At 41.7% G+C, this 15,938-nt stretch overlaps 2 protein-coding genes across 2 annotated transcripts; both read right to left on the reverse strand.

The window, feature by feature from the left end:
- Window positions 1-12,516: 12,516 nt before the first annotated feature.
- On the reverse strand, window positions 12,517-13,267 carry LOC120446152. The gene is made up of 3 exons (XM_039626981.1): window positions 13,010-13,267; window positions 12,772-12,948; window positions 12,517-12,710 (listed from the first exon to the last, which is right to left on the reverse strand). The coding sequence occupies exons 1-3, from the start codon at window positions 13,265-13,267 to the stop codon at window positions 12,525-12,527; spliced, it is 621 nt and encodes a 206-aa protein (XP_039482915.1). The 3' UTR covers window positions 12,517-12,524.
- A 525-nt stretch (window positions 13,268-13,792) lies between these two features.
- LOC120446144 lies at window positions 13,793-14,615 on the reverse strand. Its single transcript, XM_039626971.1, has 3 exons — window positions 14,358-14,615; window positions 14,117-14,290; window positions 13,793-14,057 (listed from the first exon to the last, which is right to left on the reverse strand). Exons 1-3 carry the CDS (start codon window positions 14,613-14,615, stop codon window positions 13,887-13,889), a joined length of 603 nt encoding a protein of 200 aa, XP_039482905.1. The 3' UTR covers window positions 13,793-13,886.
- Between the last annotated feature and the right edge of the window lie 1,323 nt (window positions 14,616-15,938).

Raw genomic sequence — 15,938 nt, forward strand, 5'->3', positions numbered from 1 at the left:
AAGGTTGCATACTAAGATACGGAACTTACTTGCAGCAGGACTCAAGCCAGTATTTTGGTTGCAGAGTTATATTTATGAAATATATCCGTTCAGGAATGCATCACAATTTCGTCTAATTTTGATGATTTATTTTCCCCGTTTGCCACTTCAATTCCGTTTTTCATTTGGCAACCATCACCAACCCACCAGCTGCCAGGCAATCAAACCTTCGCAGCTGAAATCAGCTAAATGCTTTACTACTCCCTAAAAACTACAACTTCCATGCATGTTCGAATTTCACGATATTATTAATTAAGCCGAGGGCGGCTATCAATTACACGCGTGTTCCAAAAATTAAACCATAACGCGAAAATTGTGCAGCAACAAGAAGAACAAGAAGAAAAGCTGGAAAATAACAGCGGCTACAATGGCAACAAACCCGAATCGAAATGCCAGTACATATGCGGCCAAATGAAGTGAAACATGAGCAAAAAGGGAGGCAATAAGGGTAGTTGAAATTTATTACACTTGTACGAAACAAAGCGTAAAATTTTTGCTGCTTAATTGAAAAATATAAATTGTTGGCACACACACAGTCACATGCGTGGGAAAATGAGCGTGTGTGTGTGCGTATGTGTGTGCGGACCGGAAGTAAAGTCAAAAGCAGAACAACAACATTAATAACGCTGCCAACGGAAATAATAAAAGCCATTTTAACGATGACGCCGAAAATGAAATAAAGTCGAATCGCACAAAAAATATACATAAAATGGCTCAATATTGTGGCAGTGCCAGTCATAACTGTAACTGTTAAATGGCCTTAGTGGCTACCGAACTTCCAGCTTCAGCCAATTACTTTCCTTTCAGCCGGAAAAAGGGAAAGTCTGGCCCGAAGTAACAGAACAGTTAAACCTTCACCGTTTTGGTATATTGTTGGTTTTGGTCTTAAGCAGAAAATCATCCATTAATTATTAAGAGTGAACAAAAATAATTATTTCTAGATTACCCAAACCAAAACCATATCAGCGAAGGCTTAAATAGTGAAAGTCTCTTAGGAGGAAAGTCCCACCTTGATCTTTAACTCAAAATCATCATTCATTCCCCTCAGTTCAGTAATTTACAAGCGGAAAAACGACAATCAATGCGGGTCAATATTTGCCAGTTGTAAACAGAAACACCAATACAAAAAAAAAAAGGTAAAAATCACACATGGCCACGACCAAAAGGCAAAAGAAACCGGCAAAAAGTCAAGTGCAAACAACAGGATAAAAAAATTGTCCGGAAAATCGAGCGACGGGGGGGCCGAAGAAAATGCGACATGCAGGTAGCATAAATGGGTAAAAAACCAAAAAGAAAAAAAATGGATAAAAAACACAAACACAAGCACAATTATCACGACGTCCGCTGGGGGATCCTTTGATGATGAGCTTCCTGCACATCAAAAGCCAAAAATAGAGCAACCAAAGCGTTCGGAAAAGGCCAGCGGGTCGAACAGGTGAGTTTCAGCTTCGGCCGGGGCCAAAAGGGATTCCAAATGGGTAAAAACGTAACGAACAAACAACGTGCCCCGATGTCAGCCACACAAATTCCGTTTCTCTATGCGAGTGGGTGCTCCGTGCTCCGTGCTCCGTGCTTCATGCTCCTGGGGGCCGCCTGATTGAAGCTGTGCCTCTGATGGAAGCCACCAGACATTTGGGCACCCACAGAATCCAAAACCGAAGCCCAGAAAAAAGCAAAATGAACACACTCACAGCACACACACATCCCAAATGGACATAGGTAGAAAGGCAAATACGCCTTGTGACTCTCGGTCAGATATTCTGATTTGTTTGAGTTTCTACTTTTCGAGCTTAACAAATTAAGCGCTCAATCTGTAGGCCACCAAATCCAGACGGGGGAAAGTAGTACCGGTAAAAAGAAAATAAAAGGGAAAACTAAAGCCCCACCGGGAGGCGAAGTTATCAGCCAATGAAAAGGGACACACACCAAAGTAGCTGTGTGAAGGACTAACAAGAGAAACAATACGAACTACGGTCAGCAGGAACTAATCACCCCATCTACAGTACACACTACGGCATAACAAACTGTTTGCAAATCCATAACGAAACAGAGTGGCACGCGGAGAAAAAATGCTACCGTTGCTGCACTATTTTGGGAATAATATAATGAATTTACTACTTTCTTAAGAAATATTTATATGAATTTATGAGACATTTTTAACAAATAGTTAGAAATAACTTATTTAACATATTTCATATATTTTTACCATACTTTTTTTCAGGAGTCCTGATTCCATGTTGACTTAGGCACATTTTAGTTCGATTTCTATTAATTACTTTATTTTTTTGTTGCTGTGCAAGTAGTGTTTATTCGGAATGCTCAAATCGCTGCATTTTATGTGACAGCAGCGTTGTCGGCGGCAGCGATTGAAGCCAACTCTTCGTTAGTTCTGTTTGTTGTGGAGCCGCCACCCAGCGCCTCCCAGCGCCACCCAAGGACACCCAACTCCATTCACCATAGACCACCCACCACCCAGTGGGACTTGCGTGCGGCACCTGCGTGTGCCGTCGACGTTTTCCATTTGTTTGCATTCCGCTTGCGAGGGTGTGTGTTGTTGGCTCCTCGTTAGTCCTGTCGGTTGATTTGCCCCAACTGCTGGCTCCTGGCGCTCCTTTCGGGCGCTAGTTTTGATGAATTTATTCGCTAAACATGTTTATTATTTGCCAGCAAATCACACAGCAATTTGACAGTTTTAAAAGTTTACTTCTGTCCGTTGATGTGTGAAAACGTAGCAGTGTTATCCGCCGAGCAGTAGATACTCGCATTTTCCCCGGGATTTTCGCTTTTCTTTTGCTCCGCTGATTAATGGTTACCCACAAAGCGCTGGCTGGGAAATTTCGTTTGGTATTCAAGTCCGCAGTCGTTGGGCTGCCAAATCAATCTGCCACAGTTTTACTTACACCGTGAACGCTCCGTGAAATAAGCTGGGGGTTTCCCTGGCAGCGGTGTTAATATTTTAAGCTGCGTAATTAATTTAAAACCTTGTAATTAATAAGTAACACCAGCGTGTAGTGGGCGGCGGGGCGTGCCATTTGCCACCCGAAATCGTTTTCGAGAAACAGATAAGCGGTAATCATTAACACTGCGGCCAGTTTGGAGGCTGTTAATGGATTTTCCTGGCTTTGCCTGCGGGTTGCTGCTGCGAGTGTTGCTGATGTTGCTGCTGCGACTGAATGCTGCTTGTTGCCGCGGGGTGGAAGCAATTTGTGCGTGCGTGCCACGGGGGCTTTTAGCTGTAACTAATTCAATTCGATCGGTATTTACGGGCTTAGTTGCATGCTTAAAAGATTTTTAAATGTTTCGCTCCGTTTCACAACTAGGTGAGTGGCGAAAAGAGTGATTTATTTCTGCGGCTACATATTTCGGTGCTCCAAAAGTGGTTTTATTTCGCATTTAATTAAAACGAATCCCTTTCCCTAATGAACCTCTTGAACTAACTATTTCAAGCAAATTTTCCGAAAACTCACATACATATGGTTGAAATAATGTGCATTCATATTACTCCTTTTAAACACATTATATAATAAACTGTTTTACAAAATATTGTGCTGTCTTTTACTATAAAAACTTTTAAAATTTTAAATGAGTCAAATTGGTATCTTTAGTATGAAGTGTGACATTATTTGCTATTCCTTACTATTCTTTTTAATACAATTGATTCAGCGTATACAAATTATTTAAAAATGCATTTAATACGTATTTTTGCATAATATAACTTAGCATAAAACGTCCAAAAATATGGATTATTTAAGTGATTCCAAACGCACTGAAATTGTTAATAATTTTAATGCATAACTTAAACACGTATTAAAACGATTTGTTTGCAATGACTAATTCCATTTTCATATTATTGGGCTCTCTGCTACGTTGATAACTTAAAGGCCTTCCAATTTCATGTTTCCTATTTTCGAACAAATTGCTTCTCTGTCCAATCCAATTATCTGCGAATTTAATTGAGGCCGATTTCATTGTTAAATAATTCACAACTATATTTCGTTAAGCTAGCTCCCCCCAAAATTGGTTTTGCACGGCAACATCATTGATATGGCAATTGCCACTTGTTCTATTAGGTGGCATACACACACGCACGCACTGCTCTAGGATACCAAACACTATGTCCTATATATATACACATATCCTGATGATCATCAATCACTGTGGCACGCGAACCAGAAACACCCAGCCGGCTGACAGTGCACTTTTTTCATCGAATCCCCCGGGGGGGCGAAAATCGGACAGGTGGGCGGAGAAACTTTTTGGGGGTGGAGATGGGGTGCAACTATAATTGGCAATTCATGCAGGAAACAGGCCATTATGCCGCTGTTAACTTATTAGCCGGCCATGAAAACGGCTCACCCGCTTCGATCAGCTGGTGCTGCGTCACTGCATCCGGAGCTGTCACCTCCTCGAGTGGAGAGCCCGGAAGTGTCCGTTGCTCTTTTATCGAATACAATTAGCATACCACCACCTGGAGTGGAATAGGATACCCCGCCCCACCCACAAGGCTCCCCTGAACACAACCAATGTCCTTTAGTGAGCCTGCGGCTGACATTGTCCATGTTTAACTGTGCCATACACTCGTACCATGTTCCACCTAATTAAAGTCGTGATTTCTCAATTTCCCAGCTGTACTTCTTAAAGAGATTATAGGGTATACCCTTTACATATTTACATACTTATTACTTGTTATTTATTGAGGTGATATTTGCACATTTATCAGCATTACACATAAGCGATAAATGAATTAAATGCGATCGGATACAGTAATTTAAATGCATAATCCTTAAAAGTACTTTGCCGTTGGGTTCCCCTTCGAGGCGTGGCAACGGAGGAGTATGTTATGGGCTTAACATTTTTTCTCTCTGTACCAATAAGCGGCTTAATGCGAATGCAGCAGCAACCCGTTGCAACGGCAGCGACACACACACACACACAGGTGAATGCAGGATCAGGTGAATGCCTCAGGCGCTGGCATAAATACATGCACTCGGATTCGCATTAGAACACGTCGTGTCGGAAGCCTGTTAATTACACTCGCAGAATGCTCAGGGCAACTTCACACACACCTCGCACACACCACGCTCCAGCACCGCCACCCATTATCACCCATCCATTATGATATAGTATAATCAAAGACTGCCTTCAGGCAGCTCTGTTTATGGCGCCATTAAGCGGCGGCGGCAGGGCACTGAGCAAATGCAGAATTTGCAATGTTTACTGGAGCACATAAAATTACAAAATCTTGGGCCCCGAATTAGCAGGGCCAAAAATGCCGGGACATGTGCCAATTTCTGATGTGTTCGGCGCTGGCAGTTCAAACACAATAAAAATTATGCGTGTCATAAATCCAACTGATGAGATTTGCATTTGGCCCTCCCTCCACCGACCAAACGCCCTTTTTGGCCAAAGTCGTTATGCCATCAAACTTGAGGAGTGACGATGGCTTGGAATGGCACCGAATGGCAGGGGATGTAGATGTAGATGTGAATGTAGATGGCGTTTGATATCCAGCGGGTGCCATAATAATTTTCGCCTAATAATGATGCGCGTTATGGCTTGACGACAACAGAGGAACCTTCCTCACCGCCATAACTTTGCATGTCTCCTCGTTCCGCGACATTGCAGGGAAACAAATGACGCTATTCAGCACGGATGTCCTTTGTACACTCGGCTAAAAACAGCATATCTAACTTTGGAAAATCATAACAAAAGTATTCACTATTTGCGAGCCAGGACAACTAATATAATAAAATATCTGTGAATTATGCATTTTCTCAAATTTGAGTTGGGAATACCACTAGCAAGTGATACAATGGCATTTCTTAAACTTTGTTCATAGCTCTAGTTTGTACCTGTTTTGGCCAAGTGTATGTGTGTGCAACAAACTCAATCATAATCTGTGGGCAATGGCACTCCCCTACTTGCGAGTACAACGTTGTCATGACAACTTTCCGCTGAGGCAACGAACGCATTGCAATAACTTTTCGTTTTCTTGGCTGCTAGCTGCTGGCTGCTCTCCTTATAGAGCTCTTCCCGGTCTGAATCTTCATCTGGCTTGTGCAGTTGATAATCAGTGGCATTGGCATCATAAACATATCAGCAGGAAGTAGATAAGACACTTGCCACAAGCCCACACTCCTGCAAGCCACTCTCCAATACAGTCAAAAGCACTGGCTTAGCCTGCCTCTTAATGGGCTGTTGGCAGTGGGCGGGTGTGTGTGTGATTAGGTTTCATGAGAATAAAAAGAGGGAATTTCCTACAATGTTTACTCACACACACTGCCAATCTGAGGAATATAAATACATGCATGTTGCGTAGCGCACTGAGAAAATAAATCGTTCTAAAATCAAGATCAACTTTACCGAATCAATGGTAAAGCGATTCACAGGAATGAAGTCACAGGGAATATATACATACCTTATTTACTGCAATAAAATAAATATATTTATATGATTGAAAACATTACAGTTGCATTTTTAAGCCCTGCATAGGACTTAAAAAGTATCTATTGATTTAACCTATAAATAATTCTTAGCTTTGCAATTCAAAGTTTTCTAAACAGTGTTTTGAAGTGTGTGTTCCATTAGATGTTCTTAGATCAACAATCTAATTTTTCCTGCAGTGTGTTAAACTGAGTGTAGGATTCATTGAAGCATTTCGTTTTGGGCTAAGCATGGCAAATTAGGCTTCTGATTGGGGACCCGAAAATGCAGCCATGAATAATTTATGTCCTTGCTTATGCCTCTTGTGTCCATTCGACAACACCGCAAAAAGTTGTGAGTTAGGGAGACAGCACTCACTCTGCATAATTGCCTTTAAATGTCTGGCAATTTCAAGAAGCTAAAACATTCAAGTCTTTGTTTCGGCCACACACAACCAAACACACACATACACACACACTGATGCACACACTTTCGGCCCCGTTGTGCATTTCCCGTTCAGAGCATGTTGACAAGAAATTGCATAATTATGGCTTGCCGGACAAGCGGTCAGATCAACTCAACCGCAAGTGCTGTCTTTACACGACAAGGGCAAAATGGGGGCTAAAAGCCGGAGGGAAAGACACCAGGAAAGCCCTGGGGAAAGCTGCACGAAAGTCTGGGGAAGGCCGGTGGAGCTGCAAGAGGATGCAACTATCTGAAACTGTGGCTCAGCTCTCAGTGAGGACCCAGCAGCAAACAGGGCATTCGCCACAGGCAGCAGCTGGAGGCGACCACAGGTACGTTTAGCTGGCCGTAACAGGTGAACAGGTGAGCAGGTGGGCAGGTGAAAAAAAAGATAACGCCGGCCAGATCCTGTGTGCATATGCATAAGCGGGCAAGGAAAGCCTTTGCGCTGCCCTGCGACCGGGCAACTTGGGCAATTCAATTGCATAACATGAATAGAAATGAATTGGCAGGCTCTCAGAGCTGGCTTTTGCGGCTGCCCAGCGGAACTAGTTCCACGAATGGATTTGCATATCCGGAAGTGGAGCGGTGGGCGCTGCCCGAAACAAACTGAAAGAGAGTATTTACCAATGCACTGCCACTGACAGTTATATCACACTGAAAAGTAAATAAAGTTAGAATTGAATTAATTGGATTGAACTCAAGACCACTTAATACTTTTAATTAATTACTTGTTGTTCATATTATTCTAGCTTCTGTCAGTAGTGGGCACTGCGCCATATTAAAGCACAGATTCGTACTTTACGAAACTTTAAAAAGGAAATTCTTGGGGTAACCCGGAACGATTTTCACACTCGATTAGCTGCATTTGTGCACGTGCCAAACCAAACTCGAATAATACCCCACATCGACGGCAAGCCGGGTAAAATAAAACAAAACAAAATTGAGGGGAAAAAATGCCAGAGAAAAACAGAGGAAAAATTACAATAAACGTTAGATTTTCATTATAGCAAAGGGAATCCGGCCTGCGTGTGTGTGTTTGCGCGTGTGTGTGGGAGTTGCGTTTCAAGAAAACGTTGCCTACTTTGCAGCGCACACGGCGAAATGGAAAGTTAAGCACTTGAGACGACGACAAAGGGGGTTTCCAAGGGGTGGATGTGAGTGAGTACCCGGCACCCCTTTGCCAAATCGCACAATACACGACCCCCTTTCACTGAGCCCTTTGTTTGGGTTCGGTATATTCGTGCTTTTTTTTTCTCTGCACTGAGCTGCACACAATAATGAAAACGTTGTTGTTTGTTAAATTCCAACAGCCGTTGCTAGAACACACTTCAGCGCTCACACACACACACACACACACGTAAAACGCAGCCACCCAGACACATACTCACACATACATATGCAAGCGGCTACATTGCATTACTTCCGCCTCAATGGTAATAATTTTAAAATCCATACAATTCAATAAAGTTTTATTACTAACGCTGACAAGGGTGGCGAGCTGCCTCTTTCATTTTTCCGCAGCATCCAGTGAGTGTGGCATGCTTGGGGAATTGGTTGGGTTAAGTCCGCTGAGCGATTAACCCTCGACTGCCGGCGCACCGAGGAGGAGCTCCACCTTCCACCTGCTCCTGTCGCCGCGTCGAAATTGCTGGCAATTAGAATACGTTTTATAAGCAAATTGCCAGCGAACTTATGCGTCAAAGTCCAACGCCCATTTGTATGCAAATGGCGCGCAGGCACTTGGCAAAAAAACTTATCTTATTACTTTAATAATTGATGGAGAAAAGAAGTAGATTCTTTGAATATTTGGCTTTTCATAAAATTAAACACAAATCTAATAATTTGAAATATTCCAAATCTACACTGCTAAGCAGACAAAAATATTTAAGTTAATAGTTAGGTATATGTATTTAAACCACTAGAGTAAAAACAGCGTGGCATGCAAAAATATGTTTCAAGAGTTTAGAGTTTAGTTATTAAGTTATCTTTTAAGTTACTTATTCAAAGTGTGCATATTTACATAGACTTTTGTTCGTAGGCAAACATATGTTCCAGCATATGGTTAAATCCTGCCAGGATTTTCCCGGATTTCTTTGGCAGTGCAGGTCAGCGGCTGTCGCAGCTTCCCAGCCACTTTCCCTCCTGATGAATCAAAGTCATAACGTGGCTCAAACGGCCCCGCCCCGCTCCTCACCTCCTTCTCCTCCTCCTGCGTTCTCGACGGTTACGCATCGTTATGCACAGCGGCAGCGGATGACTGTTATTAAAATCAGTTGTTCGGGGGTACTGTCTTCTTTTGGCCAGACAGACATGGCTGGAGATGGGCTGGATGGATGGTGGGAGGACGGGAAGGATTTGGGTGGGGGATTTGGCACAGCTGTGCCAGCTCCAACTTCATTATAAGCCACGGGGCGGGGGACAGTGCGACGCATTCGTTTAATGTCTTAATTCTGCACTCAGCCAAGTGAAAAATTAAAATGGTGTGGCTCCTTTGTTGGGGCTGAATCCTCATCAGTAACAGCCAGCCGGGCCAGGTGAAACGAGGTCCTTTTTCATTTTTGTTGAGGGGCACAGCACAGCACAGTACAGCACAGCGGTCATAAGTCTAAATGTGTGCCTTGTTTAAATATTAATAAAGTCCGTGGAGTGGACTTGGCCACAAATTGTTAAATTGAAGCTAATAAAATTTGGCTATTACGCGTGGCCAGTGTCCATTTTATGGGCCACAAATTTCATGGCGATTAACTGTGATGGCGGTGCATGCATCAAAACCTCCACACCCACCAAAAACCACCGGTTCGCCTTCATTGCGTAATTGTGGCCAAACACTTTGGGGCGCAGGAACAATGGAGCTTGAAAAGGTTTCTAAAAAAGATGCGGCAAAAAACTGAAATGAAATAAAGTAAAAATTAAAGCGCGCAAAATGCAAATGTTCGGTGGGGGAGGCGCTGGAAATGGGGGCGTGGCTGTTTGGCTGATGTGCGGTGGGCGGTTGGCTCAGCGAAGCGTTTGTGCAAATTATGGTTTAACACCTCATTGAACTCGCTGGCTGCCAGGATGCCAGGATGCCAGAATGCGAGGATGCCGAGGAGAGAAGCTAGAGCTGCGAAAATTTGAATTTGAATATGAATTTCATATTCAAATGAGTTTTCAAAGACTTTATGCGGCACCAAGCTGGGAATACAGTTAATTATATAAAAATTATGGCTTATTGTTTCCATTTTTGCCTTGCCCAAAATATGCAAATTGGCCACACAAAATGCCATTTAATTTGAGACCAGATCAAAGTGAGTACAGCTAAGCCGGATGAAAAGTACTGGCTATGCTAGATTAAATCGAAGGGCTAAGACATCCGAGCATCTAATTGGAAAATTTAAAGGGACTGTATAATACTCCAAGAAAATCAACACAATCACAAAAAGCATAAAAAGCCCAATTATAACAGCTTATGTTTGTATTCAGCAAGGCTTTTCCTTAATAACATTTCGAATATCATATCTATTTTGTAGCAAATTTAATTTCAATGCAATTGCAATGCGATTTTCCCCAAAGATTAATCCATCGATTAATGAGAAAAGGGCCTAGGCCACGCCCACTCACTTTCTGAGCAATTGTTTTGCGGTTGGTGTGCATATGTAAAACCTAATTACAACTAATTAGTATTTGCACAAGTGACAACCTTTGACCCAATGTAAACAATGGCGGCCAACAACACTGTGCGGCGGGCAGTCAACAAGCCAAACAAAACCGATTTGACCAGCAGGAGTCGAAGGAGCAGCAGGAGCAGGAGTAGCAGGAGCAGCAGCAGCATCAGCGGCATGACCAAATGCAAATAAACAAAACGCTTTGATTAGAAAATTTCATTACACCAAATCGAACGTTTGCCCATGGCACACACACACGCGCACACGCACACGCACACGAATGCAAATACAATCAGTGCCAGAGCAAACAAATAAATGCACAAAGGGGCGAATTCGGGCCGAATGCAGCCGGCCAAATGCATCAGTTCATTAAAATGCCAATGCCCCCTGCCAAAGTCCTCCAGTTGCTGCATCCGTTCGGTACCATTTGAAAAACGCAATTTAATAACGACTGCAAATGAGCAACGCTTTGCCCAGCCCCCACACAAACATTCCCACTACCAATCGTCGTCCTGGTCGCAGGTCCTGTTCTTCGTCCTCGTACTCTCGAAATCCGGCACTTTGCCCAATGTGTGTCCTGCGTTTGTGTCAAATTTTATGGCCCACAGGCGCATATCAAATGAAATCGACAGGCCCGTGTTCCCAGCTATTGTGCATGTGTGTGCATGGGTGCACTGCAAGAAATGCATTGCTCTTTTCATGCCAAAATAGAGCTACTAGTAAGTATAGGAGGTAATGATACTATATTGTTATTTCGCCAATGGAAAACCTAGAAAATATTATATTTCCCAAAATTTTTCGCTGTGTGTGCTTGGACAAAACTGTTGCAGTTGCAAGCTGCACTGTGCACCCAACTCAATTTATTAATGCACCCGCACAGGCAAACTTCGGATGCAGCGCTGCTAAGTCACTGGGATTGCATTCACGGAGGATAACCGGGAAAGTGCCATCACCATGGGAGCAAATGGCGGCTGATCGCCGGGCAACGGGGCGTGGTTCTAATTTGCAGCTCCTTGGAGGCTTCGGGCAGAAATCACGGCTTAGAGGACAAGGATATATGTGGCATATTTGATGGGTCGCGGCACCAGGTGATGGGTACCAGGTGGCCGCAAATATTTTAACACTCAATTAAAAGAGCAATGCAAATAATTGCAGCGCATTTAAAGGCTATCGCCGCACCCTTCTGCACACACATCACACATTTCTGGACACACATACACATTTAATGCATTTTTGTGGTAATGGCAGCAAATTAAGCGGAAATTACATGGCCAGCGAGAGATATCGATACTTGCCGCGTGGCAGGCAGTGCAGTGCAGTGGTACGTGCCACGATGCACGATGCACGCTGCACTCTGCACGTTGCTCAAATGATGCTGATTTATATATAATTTCTGTGTAATTTCATTAAGAAATGCAAATTGCACATTAAATGCAATAAATATTGATAAATGAATGCGCACCATTTGCGGGAATGCCAGCGAAAAATAGCAACTAGTGTGCGGAAATGAACCGTTTCGGTTCTGAACTTAAAAAATAAGTTATTTTGAATCCAATTTGAGTTATTTATAATTTACATTCATTAAACGCACATTTTAATTCTTTAACAAGACATATTTGACCTGCATTCATTAATATCACATTTTTATTCTTTAACAAGGCATGTTTGTGTTGATGGAACTTTATCTTAGCCATTGTTTGTATTTATAAGTGAACTTTGTATTAATAAGTTTATTGCTACTATACTTAATGTGATTAATTGTGATTAACACTAGTTTCGATATCCACATGATATTATAAAAGTGAGCGGTTGAATAATCTAGTTGTCAGATTCTGTGACCTAATTGCTTCCCCTTTAGAAATAATTGTTATTTGCCAAATTTTAGATACACTGCCCAATAAATAGTAATACTAATGGGGTTTCCCGTGATCAAAAGAGCGCTTTATTATTTCACTTCATCCAACCTGATTTTTTTAAGAAATTACCCTTAATTTCAAAACAAATTTCATTTGGCCGAATCTTTCCATTTTTATCAAATGCCCTGAACTTTAAACGGATTGCATATCGGCCTTTTTGGAATGGCACTCCACTGCCGAATTCCAAGTTGATCGTATAGGTTTCAAATTGAATGACACTCTGTAACGAAGGGTGTTAGTTGTATGTATTGTATATTCGAATCTTCGACATAAGCACTTACTCCTTTAACTCTATAGCAGGTGTCCTTTACATCTGCGGAATTGGCTATATGCTTACTATATGCATCGTACCACACCTGGTTCTTGTCGAACATAACGCTGCAAAAGTCCTTGATTACCATGTTCAGCGTGGTCGGTTGCCAGGTGCCACGATCGAAGTAATAAAGGCTTCCCAGTAGCTGAAAGTGAAATGTTTATTTCTGGACAAAATGTAATATTTATTATGACTGAAATTAATACCTCAACTCGGTCCGATGGCTGAATATCCCACACGACGGTTTTCGATCCCGAAAGTGTCACTCCTTCTTCAGCCATTACAAAAGTGGCATTTGACCAGTCGAACAATCCATCAATGTTGAGTGTTCCGACTGCTTCGTCTTGGCAATCGCTGGTAATACGCTCATCCTCCATTGTGAACTCGTAGTTAATTTCCATAGAGTTTTCGATAAATGCCATTAGGATTAAAAGCTGCCATATTCCAAATGGTTGCTGGCTCATCTTGGGAATAGACAAGCCTGGCCTGAAATTTTAATTTGTGTAACTTCTAATGCTATTTATATTATCCAGCAAAGGTAATTTAATTATTATTTTTGAATCAGCGCCAATCGAAATTGTTTTCGGAAGTGGCGAACCTGTAATTGAACGCCCTTTCTGGTTATATAAGCCGACAACGTACAATTATCCGATAACAATCTTCAAATTAATTGTACGTACAATATATAGAAAATAAAGTAATGGTTGGCGATAAGCATTTGTAAATTGACATATATTAAACACTAAATATATAAGTGGACATATGTAACATATACATATGCACCTTTCAACAAGTTAAAGTCAAAAATGTTTGATTTTCAGTTTTGTGCCGGAAGAATACAATAAGGTAAATATTTGAAAATCAAAATATTTATTATGTTTTGGAAATATACAGTTGATTTTACTTAAGCAAAAATAGACATTTTATATATGGGAAGGCAAAAAACCAAAATATATTTGTATGTTATAAGATTAAGTTATTTGATACGGGAGGATATTATCGATTTCTCCAGGTTTTCCGGTTCTCTGCAATTAAGTAAAGATAACAAAATGGATGTTTGACTTAACTATTAAAATAAATCGTTTAAGCCTTATAAAAATTTCCTTTAACTTCGTAGCAGACATCATGAGGCCGCTTTTTGCCCTTCTGGTCAACTGCAAATACCTGAACACGAATGCTGTATCGGCCAGTAAGCAATGGTATGCCACTGCCAAAACCTATCTTCAGATGGTAGGTTTCTATTAGGAACAAAGTCTGGAAAAGAGAATATATTATACACTGAAACCAGAGTTGAGTTTTAATATGTTACCTACACCTTGCTTAATGCAGTTATTCTTAATCACATCCTTATTCGTGACATGCGCGGACCAATCTGAGTACCAAAGCTGCTTTTTGTCGTACATTACGGCGCAGAAATCCCTCACCATCATATTCAATGTGGTCGGCTGCCACACACCTCGGTCGAAATAGAGTAGGCTTCCAGTCAGCTGCAATAAAAAATCAAATATATTAATTAATATTTACTATAATTTTAAGCTTGCGTGGTGCAACAACCTCGATGCGATCCGATGGCTGGGCATTGAAGACGGATGTCATGTTTCCCGACACCAAAATCCCATCCTGCGTCATTGTGGTGCTGTAATTGGTCAAGTCAAAGAGCCCATCTATATTGAGAGTTCCGGGTGGAACGCCGCTGCAGTTGGTGTAGACTGATTCGTCCTCAAGCTCGAATTCGTAATTTGTTTGCTGCGACAAGTTGACCACTTTCAATATTAGTATTAACTCCAACATCCAGCATGTCCGCCGCTTCATCTTTCAGCTGATCTTTAAATAAGCTTTATTTTTCGGAATGCATCCGCTTTTATGGCGCATTTCTATTGAGTTAAACAGCTTGTGATTCGAAAATAACATGTTGTATGCGGAAAACGTGTAATTTGCAGCTTGATCAAATGGCCATTACAATCAGTTTTGTGGAAAATAGATTTATTATTTAATTCTTATTTCTATAATAGCGGATGTGATGATGAGCAAAGGTGATAAAATGTAATGTACTAAACTGTTTCTTTACCAGTTATTAAATATATTACTGTGTGACCATTAAAGTTTCAAGTGTTGAGTTTAGTTTGGCAATGCAGTAGATTTATCTTGAAATCTTTTCAACTTGGCCGAACAGTATTTTAAATCGATTTTATGAGCTTCAATCAATTACTTCTCACACATATGTACGTGTTGAGCAAGCAAGCTCTGAGTTATTAAATAATCCTTTTAATTGTAAGCAAAGCTGAGATGAAAGTTTTAAATATTATATAACTGGCTTTCGACCCAACCCGATATTAACATAATCAACTATTAATAAATGATTACCATGGCAGAACACGAAGCCCCTGCTAACTCATGTGCGGTAATCCCCGACTGACCTCAACTACCAACCACTGGACTTTAAACGGGGTGCAGAGCTTGTTAGCCTGGTTTACACACTTCTGCGTGGCAAGGCACATTTGGTGTTTTATGGCTATTCGGGATTCGGGGCGGCAAGTCGCACCGCCAGTAGATAACGCCGCTTGCTCAACACTTTCAGAAAGTTTAAATATAAATTAAAAAGTTTTTCCCATTTTTTTTGTGTGTGTTGTTCTTGCTGCAGCATAGCAGCATGGTTGGTGTTGTTGTTCTATTTGGTATGTATTTTATGTTCATGCAAAGTGAAAAGTTTGCTGGACGACATCGAATCCAATGGCTTGCTGGTTTTGGGGAGGCACGGGCAAAGAGGAAAGGGTAAAGGGGTTCAAACCCAACCGATCAGCCTAATGCCGCGGCAACTGTTTAGGCCATTTAATCCCCTACCAATTTCCGCACTTATTTCGTTGCCTTCAGCAGACAATTTATGCATTTCTTCGTCCATTGTGCGCTTCTGGTATTTGCAATACATTATTGCTGTCAGATGAAGTTGTCCTTTTGCGAAATTAATTGCATCCTTTTTGTGGGCGGAGGAATAGTGGCCTGGTGAACTGATGGGCTGGTGGGCGAGGCTGTGGTCCTCTGGCCACAAGCAGACTTCAAGGCTGGCATTGTTGTAATATTTTTGTTAGCAAAATGTGGTCAAACTTTGGCTGCCATAAAGGCGCAAACAAGTTTGTT

This window comes from Drosophila santomea, chromosome 2R (genome assembly GCF_016746245.2).
Source record: "Drosophila santomea strain STO CAGO 1482 chromosome 2R, Prin_Dsan_1.1, whole genome shotgun sequence".
Lineage (NCBI taxonomy): Eukaryota > Metazoa > Arthropoda > Insecta > Diptera > Drosophilidae > Drosophila > Drosophila santomea.

Coding starts and splice junctions, on each gene's coding strand:
- LOC120446144 (XM_039626971.1), bottom strand. CDS start 14,615: ATGAAGCGGCGGACATGCTGGATGTTGGAGTTAATACTAATATTGAAA. Junction 14,291..14,357: donor AGCCATCGGATCGCATCGAG/GTTGTTGCACCA, acceptor TTTTTATTGCAG/CTGACTGGAAGCCTACTCTA. Junction 14,058..14,116: donor ATAACTGCATTAAGCAAGGT/GTAGGTAACATA, acceptor TCTCTTTTCCAG/ACTTTGTTCCTAATAGAAAC.
- LOC120446152 (XM_039626981.1), bottom strand. CDS start 13,267: ATGAGCCAGCAACCATTTGGAATATGGCAGCTTTTAATCCTAATGGCA. Junction 12,949..13,009: donor AGCCATCGGACCGAGTTGAG/GTATTAATTTCA, acceptor TTTCACTTTCAG/CTACTGGGAAGCCTTTATTA. Junction 12,711..12,771: donor CCTGCTATAGAGTTAAAGGA/GTAAGTGCTTAT, acceptor CCTTCGTTACAG/AGTGTCATTCAATTTGAAAC.